Source organism: Corapipo altera, unplaced genomic scaffold (assembly GCF_003945725.1).
Source record: "Corapipo altera isolate COAL_440 unplaced genomic scaffold, ASM394572v1 23b, whole genome shotgun sequence".
In the NCBI taxonomy this organism is placed as follows: domain Eukaryota; kingdom Metazoa; phylum Chordata; class Aves; order Passeriformes; family Pipridae; genus Corapipo; species Corapipo altera.
This window is the reverse complement of record NW_020884885.1, coordinates 2,005,612-2,028,068: the sequence shown is the minus strand read 5'-3', so window position 1 is coordinate 2,028,068 and position 22,457 is coordinate 2,005,612. Positions and strand designations below refer to the sequence as shown.

Below are 22,457 nucleotides of genomic sequence, written 5' to 3'. Positions count from 1 at the left end.
ATTGCTGCTTAGAGGTCTAAGAGGTTTGTTGGTTTGGATTGGGGTTTTTTCCCTCTTCACCCATCTTACCTCTCTCTCTGAGTACAATTCTTTAAATTTGTTGATGCCTCTTATAAGCTTGCAAAAAATGAAAATTCAGTCTTTCAGGGTTTTTTGACAACACAAAATAATCAGGGAGTTGGGCAGAGTGAGGACATGTCTTGTTCACACAATGCTGTGTAAGCATATGTATGCCCTCATTGCTGTGCAGATGTATCATCTTTTGCACTTTCCTCTGCATTCCAATACATTTGTGCTTCAATTGGTGGCATATCCCGTAACATCTCTAAAGGGATTCTTTCCATCTCACAATTCTTGATTCAAAAAGAAGATTAGCTACTTTCCAGATGAACAGATAAGTTGCTACTGAAGCTAAAAACAAGAAAGAAGAAAAAAATTCAAAAAACCTCGACACAAACAACAACCCAAAACTCAAACCAAAACAACAAACTAGAATGTACTTGTCTCCAGCATAAAGTAACACTGTGGCCAGATGATAACAAATGCTACTACCGATTTGTCATTAAAAAGGGGACATAAGAATGTCTGAGCAAAGAGTCTGACATGACAAATTGTTTGGGGTTTTTTTTTAGGATTTTAGTGTATTGTGATTTAGTTTACTTTCCACAGTATCTGAATATTTTGTTTGTGACCTCAGCCACACTACTCATGAGGGCTGTAAATAAGAGAATGCCCCTGGAGCTGTTTTCACAACTGGCAGCTTGCTAACTTCAGCTTTTACCTTGGGGACCCGCAAAACGTATTTCAGCATTTCTGCAGGCAGGATTTGGCATACATACTTCAGATATTGTTTCCTCATTTGATAGTTCTCTCTGAGCTCTGGAAAATGAGCATTTAGCCCCTGGTGACTCCTTCAAGTCCAGTCTGGTTGAAACAGTCAAGGATTGTGCTTATGTGAAAGGAACTGCAAGACATCATTCATAAACTCACCACATCTAAATCTTGATTGTAATAGGCTTTTGTATTGAGAAAATGTTAATCTACAGGTCTCAGTATCCTCATTAATACCTTTTTCCTGTCAAAATGGATTGGTCAGTGGTTGCTTTGTAGTATTTATTAAGCTTATTCTATTTTTCATACCTTATAGAGCAGTTCCTATTCATTACTCTGTCTCCAAGTTACTGCAGCCCACATGTTCCTGGTGTTCAGCATAACTAACTGATTTTTCAGACTTACTTGAAGTTGTCTTTTGGCCAGGAAATGTATTCAGAACTTGAACTGATTTTAATGGTCTGCAGTAATACCTTCACTGGTGTTTAGAAGCATTATACTTTTTGAGGAAAGTGTCGTTTTAATTGGCACTGCAGCAGTATAATTGAATTTTACTGTCTCATCAATGAGAGACTTGAGTGAGAGGAAGAACTAATTTGAGTCGGATGGCTCCAGCAAGCCGTACCTTTTGCTCCCACATCTAGTGGTGAGATAAAAGGAAGATAAACAGCAAATACTGCTTTAAGGAGAGCCTCAATCACATTTACTGTCTCATATACTGCTTTTTCTCCTCATGGCACTGCCAGCTGTGAGCCATGCAGAGCTGTGGCATGTGTGGAGCTGCAGCACTGCTCCTTGATCTGCTGTTCTGTTTGAGCTTCAGACAAAGCATTGCCTCTGCTAAGAGACCCTTTTGCTGAACCCTTAGTAGAATTCTTTCGTAGCAGAACTTCCCTTAGGAGATATTCCAAACTCATCTCAAGTTGTATCAATGATTCAGTTATAAAAGAATCTGCTTTTCTTTCTTGTATGTGCCTGTTCTAGGTTAAGATGCCACTGTGTGCTTTGTATGCAAGGAGAATCTTCTAATGTTAAATGCACAAGCTCAGGCTTTCTAATCTCCCTATGTTTTGTCTGCCACAGAGACTGTCCAGCCAGATAATGGGCTGTGCAAAAGCCTGCGGTGGGACTTGCTGGTGGTTCACCCGAGCTCGAGCTTTCTGTGGCCTTGCCGAAGAATGCTCCTATTCCAGGTAGCTATGCTGCAGCCAGTAAAAAGTCAGTTGCTTTTTCATCAAGCATCACATTATTTTATAGAGAAAGAGATTATCAGTTTCAGAGACGACCAGATTGGTACTTTTTATTTAGTTTGTTGTTTGAAGGGGTTATTTCTTCTTTTCTAAACAGGTATTACTTAGGAGCTCAATGTAAAACATATTTGTAAGAGTTTATGCACTGTTTCTTTCCCTCTCCATCCCACCCGTCCATCCCCTCAACTCTTGCTTGAATACAAAGCAGCCCTGGCAGTTATTTGATTTTGCTTCCTCTTCCCAATATTTTAACGTGTCAATAACTAAAAGCATATCTTTACACTTGCAAAGAGTAAGCCTAAACTATGCACCAGAGTCTCTGTCACCTGTAGTGACCACCACTTTTAAGATGCTTAGCTGAATTCTTTAGGCTTGCAGAAAACAGCGAAAGTCATAAATGAAAGCCTGCAATAATCTTTTTGTAGGTCATAGTTACTTTATTTGCCTAAAATAAAAATCTAAAACCAAAACACAAAATTAAGTTCAGGATTTCTGCTAGCTGTGTCAAAGATACTACTTGCACTGGGCCCTGGATTTTACTAGCCATTATACAGTACAGAGCTTCCCAGAGGAGCCTGCTGTCAAATATGGTTACAATACATTTACAAATAATGAAAGCAAGTAGCTAGAGGGGAGGAAAAGGCATTACAAGGTGACTTATGGTATTATTTTTCCCAAAAATATATGAGACATAGAAAAATAACCCATTCTTACATGGTTCAAAAAATTAAGGAGGAAGGAAACATATGCATCCAAACCCATGAATCATATAGCAAGTACAACACGTCATGCTGCAATTACAAATATTTTATATGACAAAGCTAGTATTTTAAATCTAAAAATTATTTCATTTAACCCCACGGTGCTTATCTGAAAAATAGAAAATCCCGCTTCAGGCTAAACTATTAAAATAATAAAAAAAGAAAGATTAATATAATACAGAAATAATCACTATACTCCTATAGGACTCTTACTTACCTGTAGTCTAAGGCTGACATATATTTGAGTCAAACAGGAACTACTACTGCATATTGCGAAGCTGCTAATCGTTTCTTTAATGGGACTGTTTAACACACTGAATAGCAATGTAACAACGCATAGAAAATTAGCTTGTTTGCCATTGATTAATGATAGATAATGTGTGCAGTTCCCCACAGTGGTTCATTTGAGCAGTTCTCTGTGATGTACAAACTCTGGCTCATCAAGGCATGCCTTTACTTGCACAGTCTGATTCAGCATAAAGGCCCACAGAAATAGGAATGCACTTTAAATACGAATCCTGTCTTTAGCTTATTTACAGTGTAATGGAGGTGTAATGCACCTCCAAATTATTTCATTCAGATAAACAAGGCAAAGATTGAAGGGTAGAAGAAAAAAAGTTCCTTATTTCAATAATAGCTTGAAAAGAGTTACAGAAGTAGTACTGACCAATACAATGAAAGAAGACAGTAGGAAAAGCTATCAGCTGTTATTCTTCTAAGTGTTGAGTTTCAAAGAAGTAGCAGCTGGTAAACTCAGGTATCAGCTGTGCACATGTACAGTTATGTATCTCAAATGCCAGTGTACAAGAAAGGTGTGTACAGAGAAACTTGAAACCAAGGACAGTTACAGTTCTCAGCTTCTCAAGAACAGCCAGAATGTGTTTAAAAAAAGAAAGTTTCTACAGCTACTGCTGAAGTTAAGTAGTAGGAGTAGCTAGAGCTTCAGAAAAAAACCCAAAACACTGCAGAATCATTTCTGAGATCAAGAAATAGCCAACTGAATCCAGAGCTACTAATTTTATCTATAAATAAGAAAATGAGTTTAAGGCCCAGCTTTGTTTCTTTTGCTTTGTCAAATAATGCGAGTTCAGAGGTTTTACTACTTTCATATTTAGTTTGAATCCAGATTTGGTAATGGTACCCATTGTAATAGTTTTTGTAACAACATATTTAATACACCAAAAAGAATATCATCTAGAAATTGCTATTCCAATTTCCCTCGCATTGTTATACTTCTAAGTTCCACTATAAATTGTGTAAAATAAAGCTGTTCCACAAAAAAAAAAAAAAAAAAAAAAAGTGGGGAAAGATGGGCTTTGAAATTATGCAAATCAATCTTTGGTCTTTGGTCATTCACTCCCTAGAAAACTAGCATCAACTTTCATGATAGGCCAGAAATAGTTAAAATTACAGCCAGAAGGAGGATCTCTGCTGCTTTTGGCCTTTATTTCTTCAGGTTCTCCTAGCAGAGAAGCAACTGTAGCATAATTTAAGCAACTGCTTAAGGCTCTCTGAATTAGAGCATCGCTTTGCATGTCGAATTCAGGATTTCTCAGACTCTCTGCAGGGCAGACAACTTGTGGATCTGCTCTGTGAGTGTGTTGCTTGGTTCCTGAACAGCCTTCTCTCTGGTAGAACATCCTACCCCAGCACTTGCAGCTGCTTTGTGTTGCTTAACCTCCTGTCTCTTGGGAACCAATTCTACACAGCATGTGAACTATTTGAGCTTGACATACAAATAAAGGAATGTTGTTTTGTGGTAGTCTATTACCTATACTGCAGTAAAGCACAAACATGCTTTCATATGTCCTTCTGTAAAGGATGTGATGATAATGCTGTATTATGTGGAGGCCACCTTGTGGCATTATGGAAGTAGAATCCAGATGTAAAAAAAAAATAACACACCATTAGACTCCATACTGAAAAGTAAGGACTCTAAACTGCTTATTTTTTTAGGAACCAAATATCACAGTGATGCGTCATTCTAACCTCATGTGAATGATTACAGGTGCTGTCCATACAAGTAACAACACAGGAATCTGAGATCGTGTGTAGCACCATTCTGTGGGACATAGCTTCTTAACTAGTCAGCTTAATGAATGCTGCAGTTCTTAAGCACGCTGCTTGCATGGTTTTTGAACAATTGCTGCTTAACAGAGATGTAGGGACAAATCTTTGCAGAGAACAGGAGCACATGAGGAATGCAGTCATAGTACTGTAAAACTGGCTTCCGGCTTACCATCGTGTTACACCCATACTTGTTCTGCTTGCACGAGGGAGTCTGGAAATTTTTACAGCAGGAAAAGTATGCTCCTTTTCCCTGCACCTAAGCTATTAATTAAATTTCCTCCACAAAAGAATGAAATTTGAATTCAGTAAAGATCAGTTCAATTGCAACCAGACAAAACTGGTTATTATCTGGCAATCTCAATGTCAGCATTTGCTGTCTCCTGTGAAGAGTGTGCCAAAGTAGAGTATCCTGTTCATGATTTTGGACATATAAGAAGATGAAAACAATTCTTTCCTGAAAAAAAAAAAACAAAACCCACAACCTGAAGAAGTTTGTCCAGTCAACTTGAGATGAAAACAAACAAGGGAGTAGATGAATGTTAGCTCTCTGAGACTTAAAAGTCCTCAATCATATGTGCTGACTCCAGGCTGTGGGGATGGATGTGTTGGAGATGTAGAAATTATTCTGACAACTACACAGTTTACAGGGGATTAAGAGATTTTTCTGCCCCAGCACAGTTATTTAGGTTGCCAAAGCCCTTTTAGATCATCAAGTCCAACCAGTAACCTAACACTGCCAAGTCCACCGCTAAACCACGTCCGTAAGCACCACACCTACGTATCTTTTAAATACTTCCAGAGATGAGGACTTCTCTGGACAGCCTGTTCCAGTGCTAGGCAACCCTTTTTGTAAAGAATTTTTCCTAATGTCCAATCTAAATCTCCTCTGGTGCAATTTGAGGCCATTTTTCTTCCTGTTACTTGGGAGAAGATATTGACCTCCACCTTGCTACACCCTTATTGTAGAACACAATAATATCTCCACTGAGTCTCCTTTTCTCCAAGCTAAACAACCCCAGCTCCCTCAGCTGCTTCTCATGAGTCTTATGCTCCAGACCCTTAACCAGCTTCATTGCCCTTCTTTGGACAGGCAATCTGTTTGAAGCAGAATGGGATTCTGGAGCAACTGAAGATGGTGTACCTGTGTATCTTTCTGCCCCAAGTCAGATGTAGGACCCTCTCAGGGTGTTTTATATTCAGGACAACAAAAAGACTGTTGCTGAATCCAGTCTGCAATCCTGACTTGTTCTGTCCGTGTTCTAACCATTTCTAGTGTAGAACAGAAAATTTCCAGTAGATGGCATTATGATTCCACACTACAATAGATATATTTTTTAAAAAAATAAATCAGCGCTGAAAAGATATGCACCACAATTTTTGTTAATTCTGTATTTAATCATAGTAAGGTTCCTTGGTAAGGAGAGAGCTCAGCAAATGAGTTAACCTGGCTGTGGCCTTTCACTGTACCTTTATGCCGAATTCTTCCATCTACCTTCAGTTGTGTATTCTCATAAATCTGCTGTCATTGGCTGGGCATTTTGATTTCTTCTCACCTCTAATTAGTTTCTCAAAAAAAAAAAAAAAAAAAATAGGATGTAGCTGTGCTACAGTATTCCAATGCACATGTAGTTCTTATATCTTCTTCATGTCAGCAAGGATTGTATCTTTGCTTCCACTGAACATATGTTAACCAGAATTACTCATCTGGTGTGCTGGGTGTTGTTATCTGTGTACCTATATCGGGGGACTGACTCAAACATTATGATAAGACTAGAGGCAGATGGCTGAAGCTGCTCCCTGCTTGTCTGGTCAAAGTCAACACCTCTGCATATTACAGCCTGATTTTGGGCTGCTGCTCTTTGTGGTCCAGTGTATTGAAGTAAACTAGTATCAATGACAGGATCATGTTCCTTTTCAAATGTAAATATTTAAATACTAGCCAAGGTGCTATCAGCTTTATGGAAAGAGAAGTTTTCAGAGAAATTACACTGACATGTTCAAGGGTGAATTAAATGCTTTACTAATGGTGTCCTGTAAGGAAAAAATATATATAGCAAGTTTTGCTAGCATTCCAACTGTGAAAAGGATTCCCCACAAAAATAAGTTCTGCTACATTGTTTGCAAAGTGCTTTTATCCTCGCAGGATTAAAAAACTCTCTTGCTACTTAAGAGTATCCAACAGTATCCTAAACCACTTAATTCAGAAACAGCTATGATGGTCTTGGATTTTTGATGTTTTGTTCAGAGGGATTTAATGGATCTCCTCTGCTTTTTCAGTTTGTATGTGAAACCACATGTGACAAGAATCTGAGACATAGATTTCGGTGTTATCAGTGTGATGGAATTACATTAATCTAGACCTCCTCTTTGTTCAACCCATTAGGGACTGTCAGCTCTCATCCATCTGGCTGACAGTTCTGTAGTGTTAGTCACAGGTGATTGAAGTAACTCAAACAAAACCGTAAATGTGCTTATGAGCAGGTTAGAACTTCTAAGAAACTTGCCATTTTCTATGTAGCTGTTACTCAAGGAATGAATCCATCAATGAAGAGGCAGCTACAAAACATGGAGGTCACCCTTGATTGCACTTTCAAGTTGTTGGAATTGTTCAGTTGTTTCAATTGCAGTGAAGCTGTTGCTTGGCAGTTTTATCTGATTTCTGACCAGAGATTCACTTGAAATCAAGCGGCAGACACGACTTTGCTAATAGTAAAATTCCTTCCAGAAAAAACAGATAGCATCTCTCAGGTGAGGTACTATTTATTTTGATAAATATATACCTGGATGTTTTTATTTCTTTGTTTCCATTTGTACTACTGTTGCTCTGGGATTCCTTCTTTTTACCTAGAAAGCAAACACCAATAGCATGATATCAAAACTCATGAACAGACTTGTGCAATCCACTCAAGTGAGTTGCCACTGCAGCTAGTCTTAATCGAAAAAAAGGCAGTAATCAGTTATTTTCTCAGTTGTGTACACTTAAAAATACGGTAACCGATATATCTGCATGAAATAGAACTTTTATATGTAAAGAAATTATGTGGTTAGAGGACAAGGAACTGTTTACCTAACATTGAAAAGGTTGCATGCCAGTGCAGCTATTGGATAAGGCATATATGTATGTGTGTGTGTGTGTATATATATATATATATATAATTAGTCATATATAAAGATATACCTCTGCAATGAAAGCTGCAATTACAGTCAAGGCTTCTACATGAGGATAAAATTCTAGCCAAGATGCTGTTTAATTAGCTGCTAGGTTTGTTAGCAGGACGATACAGAGACAGAGAAGCTTCTTAGATTAGACTGTGAAAGAACAAATTAGGGGTTTTTTTCTTTAGGTTCTCCAAGTATTTAAACCAAGAAACTCTATTATGTAGGTTATAAAAATAAATTATTTGGTTGAGGAAATCCTTAAAACTGGAGGGCATGATCATTCTTTGTGGTCTGACAGTATCCTAATACAGCTCTTTGAAGATATTTTAAAAATATGAGCATTTTTACACTAACTGCATGCAAAAACTATTAACACAAGGTGTCACTATGAAGATGATGTGTCTCTGTGATGTTGTAATGGAAACAGTGTTGTGTCTGTGGCTTTAACATAAATCCTACTGCTTAGTGTTTTATTGGTAAGTACTTCTAACACTGTTCAGTTCTGGCATTCTTAGGTTTTCACTCCCAAAACCGGTGGAGGTTAATGCTTTCATGAGCTTATATGATGGAAGACCCTCATAGATCATTGTCTCCAAAGCAGACATAGCTAAAAGATACTGCCAGACAAATAATTCACAACATCCCACTGACATGGGATGACATATGCTTTTCAAATCATGCCTAGTATGATACAATGTTTTTATTATCTGCTGGTGACCAGGCTAATCTTGTTTAATGATAATGTTTTCCACATGTTCAGTAATTAACTCTGACATAAATAAGAGAGGTAAAAAGGAAGCAAGTGTAGCTACAATGTGACAATAAATACATATGACATAACACGATGTGCTTCACAAAGGAAAATTAGGGGACAGGGAAGGTACTACAGCCCTTGTGGTTTCTCCTGTAAGTCTGTACTCCCCACTAAGTAACACATTTTCATGCTATCGTACTTAATCAGAAACAAACTGCAGTGCTATGAATCACTGCTAAAAGATGACAATTTAGGCCTTTATTTTATGATAAATTTTAATCTTTTGTAAGCTTGTTACTTGTTTTCCCTAGAAAAAGCTTGTTACTCTTTGCATGATAACTATTAAGATTTAAAACTAAAATGCCTTAAACAGATCCATTACCAAGGAACATACATCTATTTCTTACACATTTATGTTCTTCAGGTTCACATTTCTGCCAATCCACTTTTTGAGCAGCAAATTATCTTATCCTTTGTTTTTACTCACAATCCGAAAAAACAAAGGATCCCGCCCTGCCTTTCCAACACCCGCGTGTGACGCGGGCTGTTGGATAAGCGAGTTGCGTTTGGGCAGATCGTGCAGCTCAAGCCTCCAGCTCAGCCGCGCCTCTCCCCGTGTCCCAGAGCTCCGGCCCGAGGGGCGGCTCCGGCGCCGCCCCGCCCTCTCCCTGGCGGGCGCAGGCGCGCGATGGGGGCGCGGGCAGCGATGGCGGCGCGGAGCGGGAGCGGGGCCGGGGCGCTGTGCCTGGCGCTCCTCTGGCTGTCGGTCGCGCCGCTGCCTCGCGGCGCCTGCGGCTCGGAGCTCCTCGGGCCGGCGGAGCTGCCAAGCGGCGCGGGCCCCGGGGAGCGGTTTAAGATCGAGGGCCGGGCCGTGGTGCCTGGAGTGAAGCCGCAGGACTGGATCGCGGGGGCCCGGGTGCTGGTGGACGGGGAGGAGCACGTCGGCTTCCTGAAGTGAGCGGCGGGCGCGGCGGGGGTCGGGCCCCGCGGGGCGGCCCTGGCCAGGCGGGGGCCGGCGGCAGGCTCGGCCCGGCCCGGCCGTGGTGGGGCGGGAGCGGGGGCGGGGCGGCTCCTGCCGGGCACGGCCGTGTTCCGGGCAGCCGCGCACGGTTGTGGGATCGCGGGATCACAGGCTGCCGAGATGGGCTGCTGGAGTTACGCTGGCGCCGTACCTTGTAAGGGACTAGGAACGGCCAGGCCTGCAGCGCTGTAGGTTTTGGCCTCAACCTCCTGCAGGCGTATCCAAGCTGATGGCTCAGGCTGCTAGCGTTGTAGCGATCAAAAACATTGGAACAGAGTTATAAGTAAAAACAACTCCAAAACAAAGAAAAACCCCAAACGCGTTTGCACTGTCTGGAGGACAATGTTTATTCTCAGCTTCTGTTGGTGCAAATTCTGCCACTTCGTTTCAAGAACCTTAGCTTTGCTAAGAATTTATGAGATGTATGTTGCAGTTGTTGTTCTGTGTTATAGTACCCGTGAAAAACTTTCACTCCACTGGTGAAAGCCAGTTCAAGGGATGACTTTACTGCTTTACACAACATCATGCAAATGCAATTGGAAGTTGTAAAGAATCACATTATCTGATTCAGTCTCAGGTGGTAGTGGGTATACATAAACAAAGGATCTAGAGATTTTAAGACAATGTCCTCAATTAAGAATGTCATAGTTTCAAAAGTAGAAGTTACCAAAACCATTCCAGTTATCAAAATAGGAAAATAATTATTTGGTATAGTAAAGTTGTTTTTCGAGTATTACAAGAGTCGTTCTCTTGTATGAGCATTTTTATAAATCTGATTAGTTTCCTCACTGAGGTAAAAATGGAACTTTTTTCTTCTAAAAAAGCCAGTACTGGATACCAGTATATGAAGTGAGAATTTACTGTGTCATATGAATACATCTTTAGAAAAAAAATGAGGGGAATTTTATTAAAGTGATACTGTAAAGAATGAAAAATTAGAAGGAAATTCCTAGGGAAACATCCTTCTAGCAATTGTAATATAAGATAGTGTAAGCATTCTTAGTGCTTCAAATCATCACATAAAAGTGGGAAAGTGCTTAATTGATGTGCATCTTTGAAAAAGAGCTGGTGTAAAGGACATAAGGACAAAATTCTTTTTGAGAGTTCCCTTTTAAGAGGGTTTATTTATTTGTTTTTCTGATGCACGTTTCTAATGTGTCAGGTTTTATCGTGTTTTTTTCCCTCTGAACAACTTTTTTTTTGTCTTAACTTTGAGCCTTATTTTTAGAAGAGAGATCATTGCTGTTGCTTTTAACACTAAGATTTTCTTACTGGAAACTTCTGGAAACACATAGGAGGAAAACTTCTGTACTTTTAAGACAACTGGAGCTGAAGCTTTCAAGTATCCTCTTAGTAATTTCACTGAATATTCAAGTTTCATATTTTAAAATAAAAGCCATCTGTATAAAAATCCCTTCTGTGTATATGTTCAGAGCTCTTAGTTTCCTTAGTGTTGTGACTGAGTTTTCCGGTGTGGGCTAGTCCTAAAGGGAGCAATTAAAATTAAACCCCTCTATTTCACAACAAAGGCACAAACTACTACTATTGTGCATTGCAAATCTTCCCTAATATCTACCCACACTATGTAGGATGTCACTTTGGGGAGGGGGTTTGCTACCCGCAGAAGTGCTGAAGTAAACTTCATTGTATGTATTTCAGAAGGAGGAAAGAAGGTGTAAATTCCTTCTGCTGTTACCTGAATATGTGAAATGTAACTACTTCAGATCTTACTTGGGCTGTTGAATTATTCTTCCAGCAAGACAATAACTTGAGGGCACAACAAAACCTTTAACAAAACTAGTAATTTCTGCTACTGTTGTGGCGTATATTGATGATCTGAAGGGGTTTGATATTGTGAGTGCTGAATGATTTAAATTTTTCTTTTGGCCATTGTTATATTAAGATTTATTATATAAAATGATAGTCTTACAACCTCTTTTAAAAAACCAGAAAGCATGCTGTCTTGTATGCTGGAGCATATTGAAATGTAGCGCAACTTACTGTTTTTCAGGACAGATGGAAGTTTTGTGGTTCATGATGTACCTTCAGGATCTTATGTGGTGGAAGTTATATCCCCTGCTCATAAATTTGAGCCCGTGCGAGTTGACATAACTTCAAAAGGCAAAATGAGGTAAGCCTTTCCTGATTTGCTTCTGTGTTGGTGTATTACGTGTTCCTGACAGCACAGTACAAGAATTAATGTAAACAGTGCTGTAGGTCTGAGGTTCCATTTCAGAGCATATGTGTTAGCTTCTTTTAACATCACTTCTAGGAGCATGTTTCTTAAAATCCGAGTCTGATCTCTTTCTTTCTTTCTTTCTTTTTATATTTATGGCCTTATATAAGAGAAAATAGATTTTAAAAGTCTTTCTGTTTACTTTTGTTATCTTCTTATGCAGCTATCCTGAAATAAAATCTGGGCATGAATCAGTTATCTGCTTTATCATTTGCCAGTACCTTTTTTTCCTTCTTCCATATTCCGTTTCTTTAATGAATGTTCTGTCAGGATTTGGCACAGTGAAACTCCGAAATATTTCTGTTACATTCCCATAGGACACTTGTTACAGTTACTGGTTAATAGTAGTAGTTGCTAGCCTGCAGTATTTCTGTAGCATCATTAGCTTGTTTTTTATGTTATGGCAAGATACGTTATACCAAACCACTCTAACTGTACACCTATAAGTGCAAGCTATTCAGAAATACAGAAAAATTATATATCTGATGTAGTAAGGTGATTTTCATTTAAATAAACGTGTTTGTAGTTAATTTTTGTTTGTTCAGGCAGACATAGAGTTTCTTAACTTCATTATTGTCTTTTACAGTATCTTATAAAAGTTATCATTACATTTTAGAAATACAAACATCAATATAAATACTCCAACAGTATATTTAAGGGAGGTTAAAATTTGAAATCTCACTGAAAATGGTGCTTGTTTAATAACAGAACAATTTGTTTGAGCTTAGGTTTTTTCCAAACTTTATGTAATTTTTATTTTTATAGTTCGTTAGGCAATATCTTACTGGCAACAATACGTAATAAATATGGACAGATAGACACAATAGTGTGTTTAACGTCACCCCTAGCACTGTTTGGGTATCTGAAGGCTAGTAAGGTAAGAAATTTGATGTTAAGTAAATCGCTAGGATATGTCTGCAGAGGAAAGTCGCAGTAGGCTTGACATGTCTGCCAGTCAAACAGGTAGAAACTGTAATGAGGAATACGGCTGAGGAATCAGAGATGCACGAAAAACTATGATACTTGAGGAAAATGTCAACAGGGCTTTTCTAGGGAACATTCTGCCTTAAAAAATTAATGTAATTCCTAGAAAGAGGAAAAAGAATATTTGATAAGATCTACTTCAAAATCTCAAGTTTTGGAGAAAATATTTAGTCATAAGGTAGGCGAGAAAGACATTCTGTGGATGAGTATTTGATGAAAATTTCAGAAGGAATAAACTATTTCTCTTGTAATGAGCAGAAACCATCCTTGGAGTTGCACCAAGGCAAGTAAATATTCGTTAATCATGAAAAATGGGTAAAGAGTGACAAAGATGGTAGTAACTGAGTAACTATCTAAATACCAGACCTAAATAAATAACATGAGTGAAGAGCTATGGAAAAACTTGATAAAGTAATAAAGACTGAGATTCAGTATTGATAAATGCATAGTAATGCACTTAGGCATAAGGTATTAACTTCACATACAAATAATTGATCCCTGAGCAAACTGGTTAAACCAGACTATAGTATGCAAAGTTGTATCTGTCTTTATACAGAGTAGTTTTTCTTGTTCATTACCAAGCTGACAAAAAATGGCTTTTTTTGATTCCATAGAAGATGCTGCTGAGAGGAACTAGTTTCTGAAAAGTGAAGCCTAGCTGACACTGCATAATTTTGTTTGTAGTCTATTATTAAAACTTTGTTTTGATTTTTTTTTTAAATCATCTTTGTTAAAGATTCTATGATTATATTTTCAATTACTCACATTTTGCTCATTAGAGCAAGATACGTGAATTACATCAAACCCTCTGAAGTTGTCAGGCTGCCATACCCACTGCAGATGAAATCTTCTGGACCACCTTCATACTTTATAAAGAGAGAATCTTGGGGATGGACAGATTTCCTCATGAACCCTATGGTACGTACAAGCAACACGTAAAGGTTAAAAGTATGCTAAGGATCCAAATACAGCTGTTTTTCAGAATACCAAGAATAAAGTAAATGAAAAAAGGTGTACACACTTCGCTCCTCCGAGAGGATTGTTTTATTTTTTTCATTTGCATACAAATAGAAAGTTTTTCTGTGACCTCTCCTTCCTTAAATACCCACTCTGTGAAAATAGCCTGTAGTCTGCTTCATTTGACAGCATGATCTTGTTCTAATAATTCTAATTACAACAGTTTTAAGATATAACAACCATTTCCTTTATTGCAATAGATTTTGAAATTGTATTATTTAAAGCACAGTACTCCCTTACCAGGTTTCTTTCCTGACAAATGGATTACTGTTACTGGGTTACTGACTCGGAATGCAGTGGTTCTAGAATTTGGCTGTTTAGCTAAAGCTTTATGTTATTATTTCTGAAAGTGTCTAGAGCAACAACTAAGCTGAAGAAGTACTTTCTGTTTTCTGTGTAGGTGATGATGATGGTTCTTCCGTTACTGATATTTGTGCTTTTACCTAAAGTTGTCAACACCAGTGATCCTGATATGAGGCGGGTAAGTACGTTCAGTTGATGCATACATAGAGACCAGAGATAATGAGATTTTAGGGTACAGAGAAGCAATAAAAACAAAACTGGACTTTTAAAGAGGTCTTAATGGGCATCATTTATTCAGTTAATGCAGTGTTGCTGTTCTAACATTTCCTGACTCATGAATTTGTTGTTAAACAGCACAACACAGAATTAAATTATTTGCCACAACTTTGAGGCTGTTACAGTATGAATGGTGTTTTCCAGACTTTCTTTAGAGTGATAAATATAATTTCTCAAAGGATTTTTTTTCTGTAAATTTCCAATATATTTTTGCACTATATTTCAATCTGGCACTTTATTTTTAGACATCATTTAATAAGTGTGTATTGAGAAGAGTATGATTTGGGGTTCTCTTTCCCATCAGGCTAAAGCACAGTTTCCTGTGTTAAATCCAGATGTCACAGTACTGTATATGATACAGAGTCCTAATGTAGTCATTAAATTGCCTGATTTATTGTCCTTTCATCATGCAAAATGCCGAATAGCAGAAGGCTAGGACAAAATGGAGATTCAAGGTGTTTGCTAAATCTTTTTTTATTTTTAGAAGTATTCCTTGTCTGTCATGGGTGGCTGTTTTTTGAGGGCTTGGTTAAATAAAAACTCCTTCTCCCCTAAATGACCACTGTCTTCAGTAGTACTTTATAGGTGTCTGAATCTTTTTTTTTTATAAGTAATACCTATAAAAAGCATATCAGAGCTATGTAATGCTATTTTGGCTGTAATTTTCATTAAAAACCAGATACAAATATATGCTAGATATACATAGCATGTTCTTCAAACCAAGCTGAACTCTGGAAGTTGAATTAAAAAAAAAATCACTTATTCCTTACTTTTTTCACTGGCCTGACACTACTTACAGGCAGGCCATTCTGATGGTAATACCATCAGAACTTCTGATGATTTAGTTCTTATTAGCTGACCAATATGACTTGTTAAGGAGAAATTTTAAGTTGAAGGAATTCTGCTTGTAATTTAAATTATCTTTAAAGAGTAGGAAAAGGGAGTTTTTAAGAACTCAGTTGTAGTGGTATTCTCTAGATGACCATGTATTAAGTTGTTAAGTGTATATCCAAATTCCATTTGTTTTTGGAGTCTATGGAGCTTGTATAATATTTTTCAAGTTAACTTGTTTTTTATTTATGGAATCAGCACAGTACTAGTCTGTATAGAAAGTTAATGATTTAGTGACTGCCTGTTGTGGAGGCTTTAAGTGTAGATGTAGTGTGGATGCAATAGTAACAAAGTCTAGCAAAATGCCCTGAAATATATCATTCTAAATGGTAACTAGAAGAGCAAGGTGACAATCCCACATTAAACTGGCAATTGCTGCAAGCGTTATCCCATTGTGGATGTGCAGTTAAGCTGTTGTATGCACTTCAGGGGTGGTTTGTTTTGAAACATGGTAATTCATCTCACAGAACCACTATGCTAAATTCTAAAGTTACATTAAGCTTACCTGGATATATGGTCTCACTAAAATCCTTATTTTCGTGAAGCAAAGAAAACTCAGGTGCTGTACTGTAATAGCTTAATGTCAGAAATTAGGGCAATGAAAATATCTAATCCCTTCAAACAGCAACAAATTTTATGCTAAAATTTGTTAGATTTAGCATAAATAATACTAATTTGAAAACATCAAAGTGTGAATCTATGAAAGCACAGATCTGAAAATCTAAACAAAAGCTTAAATTTTAAAATGGAGGAAAGTAGTGCTGAAAATAAATAATGACATTTTTTTCTTTAAGATTGTTTTTTTATCAGATGTTTGCCCTGTAAGACTGCTTAAGACATGGTTACCATTTTCCATACACCAGTGCTTTTAGTTTTGGGGTTTTATGTTTCTGTATGTAGCTGGGTGTTTGGCTGTGCTTGCATGAAAATATATAGCAATATGTACCTTGGAGGACTACAAATAGTGAAACAGTATTTTGGGAAAGTTTGAAATCTTTCTGATACAATCAACTGATGCCTTAACTACAGCCAGAATTGTTACAAGCTATTAAGATTATCTAATCTTTGCATGCAGGAAATGGAGCAATCAATGAACATGCTGAATTCCAACCATGAGCTGCCAGATGTGTCTGAATTCATGACAAGACTTTTCTCTTCAAAATCTTCCAGCAAGTCTGGTGGTAGCAGCAGTAAAGCAGGGAAAAGTAGTTCTGGAAAAAGGAGGTAGTTGAGTCTTCAGTTTGCCCAGCTGTTTGTTATGTGCTGTCGTGTTTATTTGTCCTGAAAGATCAAAAAGCCACTACTGTAAACTTTAAGCGGGCAGAAAATCAGTATGCTACAATTGTAGTTTGTAGCTTTTTTTAGACTGTTATAAGCTGTTTTGTACTTGAGAGTAAGCAAAAGAGGACATGGCTTCAATACTGTATCTGTATAAAGTTACTGATTATACTGAATTAACTATATTGTTCTGTAGAGAATTAAAATAAATTATATGATGTGCTTCACAGTAATGAATGTCTTAAGACAATGTATAAAAATATTTCAAAGATAATACAAGTGGAGTTCAGTCTTAAGATGTCTTTAATGTTTTACACTTGCTTGAGTTCTGAAATGAACAAATCACCCTTTCAAAATTGAGTTGTGGGTTTACTAAGTAGTTTGCTGTATCAGCTTGTCAGATGTTACATATAAAATAATTTTATGTTGTTTACTGCCTACACAATTTACACAACCACACAGTGGGTAAGGTTGGAAGGGACCACAGTGGGTCATTGGGTCCAAGCTCCCTGCTCAAGCAAGGTTGTCCTAGAGCAAATGGCACAGAATTGCATCCAAATAGTTCTTGAATATCTCTAGTTAAAGAGACTCCACAACCTCTCTGGGTAATCTTTAGTTCAAAGACTTTCCACTTTGTATTGCCCAGTTTTATTCTGATCTACTTCCTGCTAAAAACTCTTTGGGAGGAAAAAACAACAAAGTATCCTTCATCAGAAAGTCTTTTAAGCTGTCAAGTTAATTATGAATCAAGGTATCTATATAACATGATGAACGTTTATCTTGGATCTTTTCTTTCTAAATCACATGTATCATTTCTGCAACATTTTTGCTTCTTACTGTTTTCTGCATGCTGTGCTTTCATCTTATTGGTGGCATGATTTGAGGCCAAATACAGAATTTTAAATTACTTGAAAATTAAATCATTTTAAAATGAAAGAAAAGAACTAAAAGTGTAGTAGGAAGATAAATCCCACTCATCTTTTAAATTATATTTCAAAGTATATGGCTGTTACTAAGTATGCTGAGTCACTGGCAAAACTTTGTTCTTGAGCATGCCTGTATGTTATGCAGTATCTTTTCAAGCTACCTGGTAACTTCAGAGAAAAGTTCAAACAATTGATTGTTTTCCACTAGCTGAACATTTGCAAATTAAAGTGACACCAATACCTGTCAAACCACATTAGCAACTTATAAGACCCCAGGCTCGCCCCACAAGCTCATCAAAGAGGTTTTACTCTAAAAATATACAAGGCTCAAAAAATCCACTCACTGGATTTATTAAAAGGGCCTTCAGGTCTTTTATACCTTGAGAGAGCGCACAGGAAAGGGTGCTGCACATGTTACTCAGCAGGTTAAATGACATGCTTTTACTGGCAAACTTTAAAAAATGAGGGAACTTGACAAAAGTTTAAGGGCAACATTCAAATTAAAGCTTTTCACAAAGCAATGACTTAGCACCTGGTTGCCCATACAGCTTAGCAAAATCCAACCCATCCACTTTTTAGTTACCCAAATATCAAGAAAAGAGATTAGGAGAAGAAGTAAAGAAAGAGGGAGAAAAAGAGAGAATTACAGTTACCACCCCAGATCCAGCATAGATCCAGCTACCAGGAGTCCAGGAGATGGCAGGGTCACAGTCACACGATGGCTGCATGGTGCTGGTTTTATCTGCTCTGGCCCCCTGTGGCCACCCCTTCCAGGAAGGACTTCTGGCCCGCTGGCCACTCTGGAGCACCGGGGTAGGGTAAGGGGCAGTGTTCAGGTGTGCCAGCCATTCTGGGGCTGGATCGGGGGGGAGTGTGGTGTGGGCAATGCTCACTGCAGTGCCAGTGACTGACAGCTGTTCTGGGGCTGCTCAAGGAGATTCCAAGGGGCTGGGGTATGGGACAGGACACTATTCCACTTTCTTGGAATTCAACCTATTCCCCACACCCCATTCCCTACACACTTGACTAAGTCCAAGCCAATAATTAATATAATAATCCAGTGTCTCACAACCATCCATAAATATTTTTTATTCAGCATAAATGGTGTTCTCTTCCATTTTTACAATTGCTAACTTCTTAGGTAACAGTACTGTGCAATGTCAGTAATGTATATCTGATTCCCAAAATGGGTTTAACATTTAACATTCACCTACAGTACACCTGAAGCAAAATCAATTCTAATACATTTATTTGTTGTGCCAAACACTTAGAAGAGGTATAAATTTTTTTAGAATACATACTTCGAAGTATGCTGTGAAACATAAAAGCTGCAAAAGAATAAGTACTCATTCAGAGGATTAAGGCAACTTTTAAGATGTTGGAGAAGAAATAACCCAATAATTTTGTGGACAACGAAGACTTCAGTCTTTGCACAGTAAGCTGCACAGTTTTGCTCCCTTTTTGTTTTGCTTGAATGGTCTTTTTGTTTCATGTATTAAGTAAAATATATTCAATGGTGACAAGAGAATATTTGGGTAGTCTTGCTGAAAGGATTTACTGAAATGAATGTCACATTGCCTTGGTGGGGAAAAACAAGCAAGCAAACAACCTCTTTCAGAGTACCTTGCTGAAAAATTTTTATGAAAAACAGGGAGCAGTCTTTTGAAGATGGAGCATTTAGCAATGTTACTATGCTATCCTGAAAGTACAAGCCACAATCACTTTTGTTTAACAGCAATTGGAATGACAATTGCATTAACTTGTTTTAAGCATAGTTTGTTTGGTAGTTAATAATCATAGTGATGCATTTTTCCATGTTAAGTAGGACCAGCAATATTTCTGCCTTCTTTCATTGTGTCTGTTCACATTCTTCATTTGTCTTCAAGGGAGAATGGTGATTTCAGGCCATGAAAAGATGAAAGTCTTTGTTAAATGTTCAGAGTAAAAAAGTTGATGGAAATTGTAAAGATCCTAGTAAAACTTTTAAAGGAGCATATGGAATATTAAACACTTCTCATTTTCTTAGAACTTATGTATAAATGTCCAGGCAGTTTCTTTGTGCATCAGGATCAGATGCAGTGTCTCTTCCTTGCCTCCCTCCACAGAAAATTCTCCCCGACTCTCAGAAACCTGTTATCTGAAAAATCCAAGCCCAAAAATCTTGTTACCTAATGTTATTACCTGAATCTTGTATTTTATTCACCTCCTTTTCAGACACCTTTGTGATAAAGTAATTTGTAGAAGTCTGTTATTCTGCTGAATTAATGCTAGTTACAACGGTACCATTTTTTTATTTTGTTTTATTTTAGAGCTGGAATCTGTCTGTCAAGTGAGCAAAGAGGTTCTATCTAGCCAGAGTGCTTTGGTCACTTAAAGTCACTTGGTCATTGTTGTGGTTTAACTTCAGCTGACAGCTCAGCTGCATACAGCTGCTCGCTCACTTTCCTCTGTGGGATGGGGAAGAGAATCAGCAGGGTAAAAATGAGAATGCTTGTGGATTGAGATAAAGACATTTTAATAGGGAAAGCAAAATCTGCACATGCAGACAAAGCAAAACAAGGAGTTCATTCACCACTACCCATGGGCAGGCAGGAGTTCAGTTATGCCTAGGACAGGAGGGCTCCATCATGCATAATGGTTGCTTGGGAAGACAAGAACCATTGCTCTACATGTACCCCCTTCTTCCCACAGCTCTATAAACTGTGCATGAGGCCATATGGTGTGGGATATCCCTTTGGTCAGTTGGGGTCAGCTGTCCCAGCTGTGTCCCCTCCCAACTTCTTGTGCATCTCCAGTCCCCTCACTGGCAGGGTGGGGTAAAGAGCAGAAAAGGCCTCGGCTCTGGGGGAGCACTGTGCAGCAGTAATAAAAACGTCCCTGTATTATCAACACTGTTTCCAGCACAAATCCTAAACATGGCCCCATACTAACTGCTGTGAAGGATATAACTGTCACTGCCAAAACCAGCACAGTCAATTAAAGTTGTAATGTGGTCTTGGGCTATCATAAATGCCACTAGGCAAAACTTAACTTGATAGCTTTGCTGTTGCAGTTACTATTATAATGCAAGGTTTTCTTTCTGCAGAAAGTAAATATTTGTTACAGTTCAGTTTTGTTTTCTTATTTACAGATTTTTAGTAGTCTTTCTTCTGTGTTAGGTCTGGCAACTCCGTTTTCCAAAAAAAAATGTAGCTGCTTTTTAGTGAGGCTATTTGAGATAAGGCAGACTGTATGTTGGAGCAACTGATACCTCAGAACAGAAAGTAAAGATTTACAGAATCTGCTTGGACTATAGACAAGCTGATTTCCTTATTGGCAAAAAGAGGAAGACATGCTTCCTCTTTGACTGGGTAACCCTGCTGCCTTCTGACTACAAGTTCTGGTACAAGTTCTCAGGCTTTGTCATTCGTTGACTTAGCAAGAGAAATTGGTTCATCTTTCTGCTAGATTTCTCTTATGTTTTAGAGAGTTAAATCAGCTCACAGAAGGATCAAAGAAATCCTAAGGCTAGCAGAAAGTAAGTGCCAGAAACATGCAGTCAGAGACAGGAATTCTCTGTTTCTGGCACTGAGTGTGCGTAATACAATGAACTCACTGCGTCTTAAGGATCTGTAGTTGAAAAGCTCATTTAGCTACATTCTGAATGAGTAGGCAACTGAGTTTATGACAGGCCATGTAGAAGGGAGAGGAGACATATTTTGCTGAAGTCTGTGTTAGCTATTAGTCATTTAAGATGGCCTGGAAGGTGTTTAGAACAGTTTGAAATAATTTTATCAATTACATCATCAAAGATGCTTACATTCTTCACATGTAAAGAAAAAAATTAATGCATAGCTATTTCACCTCACTGTTTTGAACAAAAAATATTTGTTGATGCTCTTTATCTTTTTGATAAAGTGGGGACGATAATGGCTCCATAAATGGGGTGTGCATTGCTTCACAGAGACAAGCTGGCTTGTGGTTAGGATTTGTGTTTGTGAAGAGGACTTTAGAATCAAGGCCTTAGGTCCTGATACAACTGTTGGACTTTGTGCAAATCATTTCTGATTTCTGTTTCAATTTCTTGTGTTTGAGGTATGAGAAGCTTGTCTCATAAAAGTAGTTGTGAAGATAAATTTAGTAATGAATATTGGGTACTCAGATAGCATGGCTATGAGCTTACTGAAGAAAATCCAGTATGTAATCTTGTTAAAGAGTTCCTTTGTTAAGCATTATTATGTAGCTCTTGATACGTATCTATTAGAGCAACCCATTTCAGTAACCACGTCAAGATTTTCAAAGCAATCTAGGCAATTTTAAGTGCATATCATTTTCCAACTTAGTGAAAAGTATATTAAATCACTAAGATCCATTTAAACATCTCCACCTGGGTGTTAGTGGACCTTGAATTGCATAAAAGTCATGTGTGATCAGTACCTCAAAGGGCAAAGTTTCTTTTACAGTTTGATAAAAGACCCTGTTTTTAAAGGCTAACAGTGATAGCAATACCTTAAGGTACTAAAAGGATTTCACTTTTGTGTCTAAAAGATCATGTCTGACCTTAATCCTACTCCTATTAATAGTGAGTAAATAGTGAATTTGTATTCCTATAATTTTATGTTTCATTTGAAACCAATTTGAAAATAACCAGTATAAAATATAAATAATAAGAAATCCTTAGTTGTTTTCAATGATTGAAAACATGAATGAAATACGGATAC

The 22,457-nt window shown here is 37.9% G+C and overlaps 1 protein-coding gene across 1 annotated transcript; it reads left to right on the top strand.

Moving 5' to 3' along the window:
- The first annotated feature begins 9,498 nt into the window (after positions 1-9,498).
- EMC7 (ER membrane protein complex subunit 7) lies at positions 9,499-17,105 on the top strand. Its single transcript, XM_027642346.1, has 5 exons — positions 9,499-9,779; positions 11,858-11,977; positions 13,846-13,984; positions 14,484-14,564; positions 16,629-17,105. The coding sequence occupies exons 1-5, from the start codon at positions 9,514-9,516 to the stop codon at positions 16,779-16,781; spliced, it is 759 nt and encodes a 252-aa protein (XP_027498147.1). The 5' UTR covers positions 9,499-9,513; the 3' UTR covers positions 16,782-17,105.
- Positions 17,106-22,457: the final 5,352 nt, after the last annotated feature.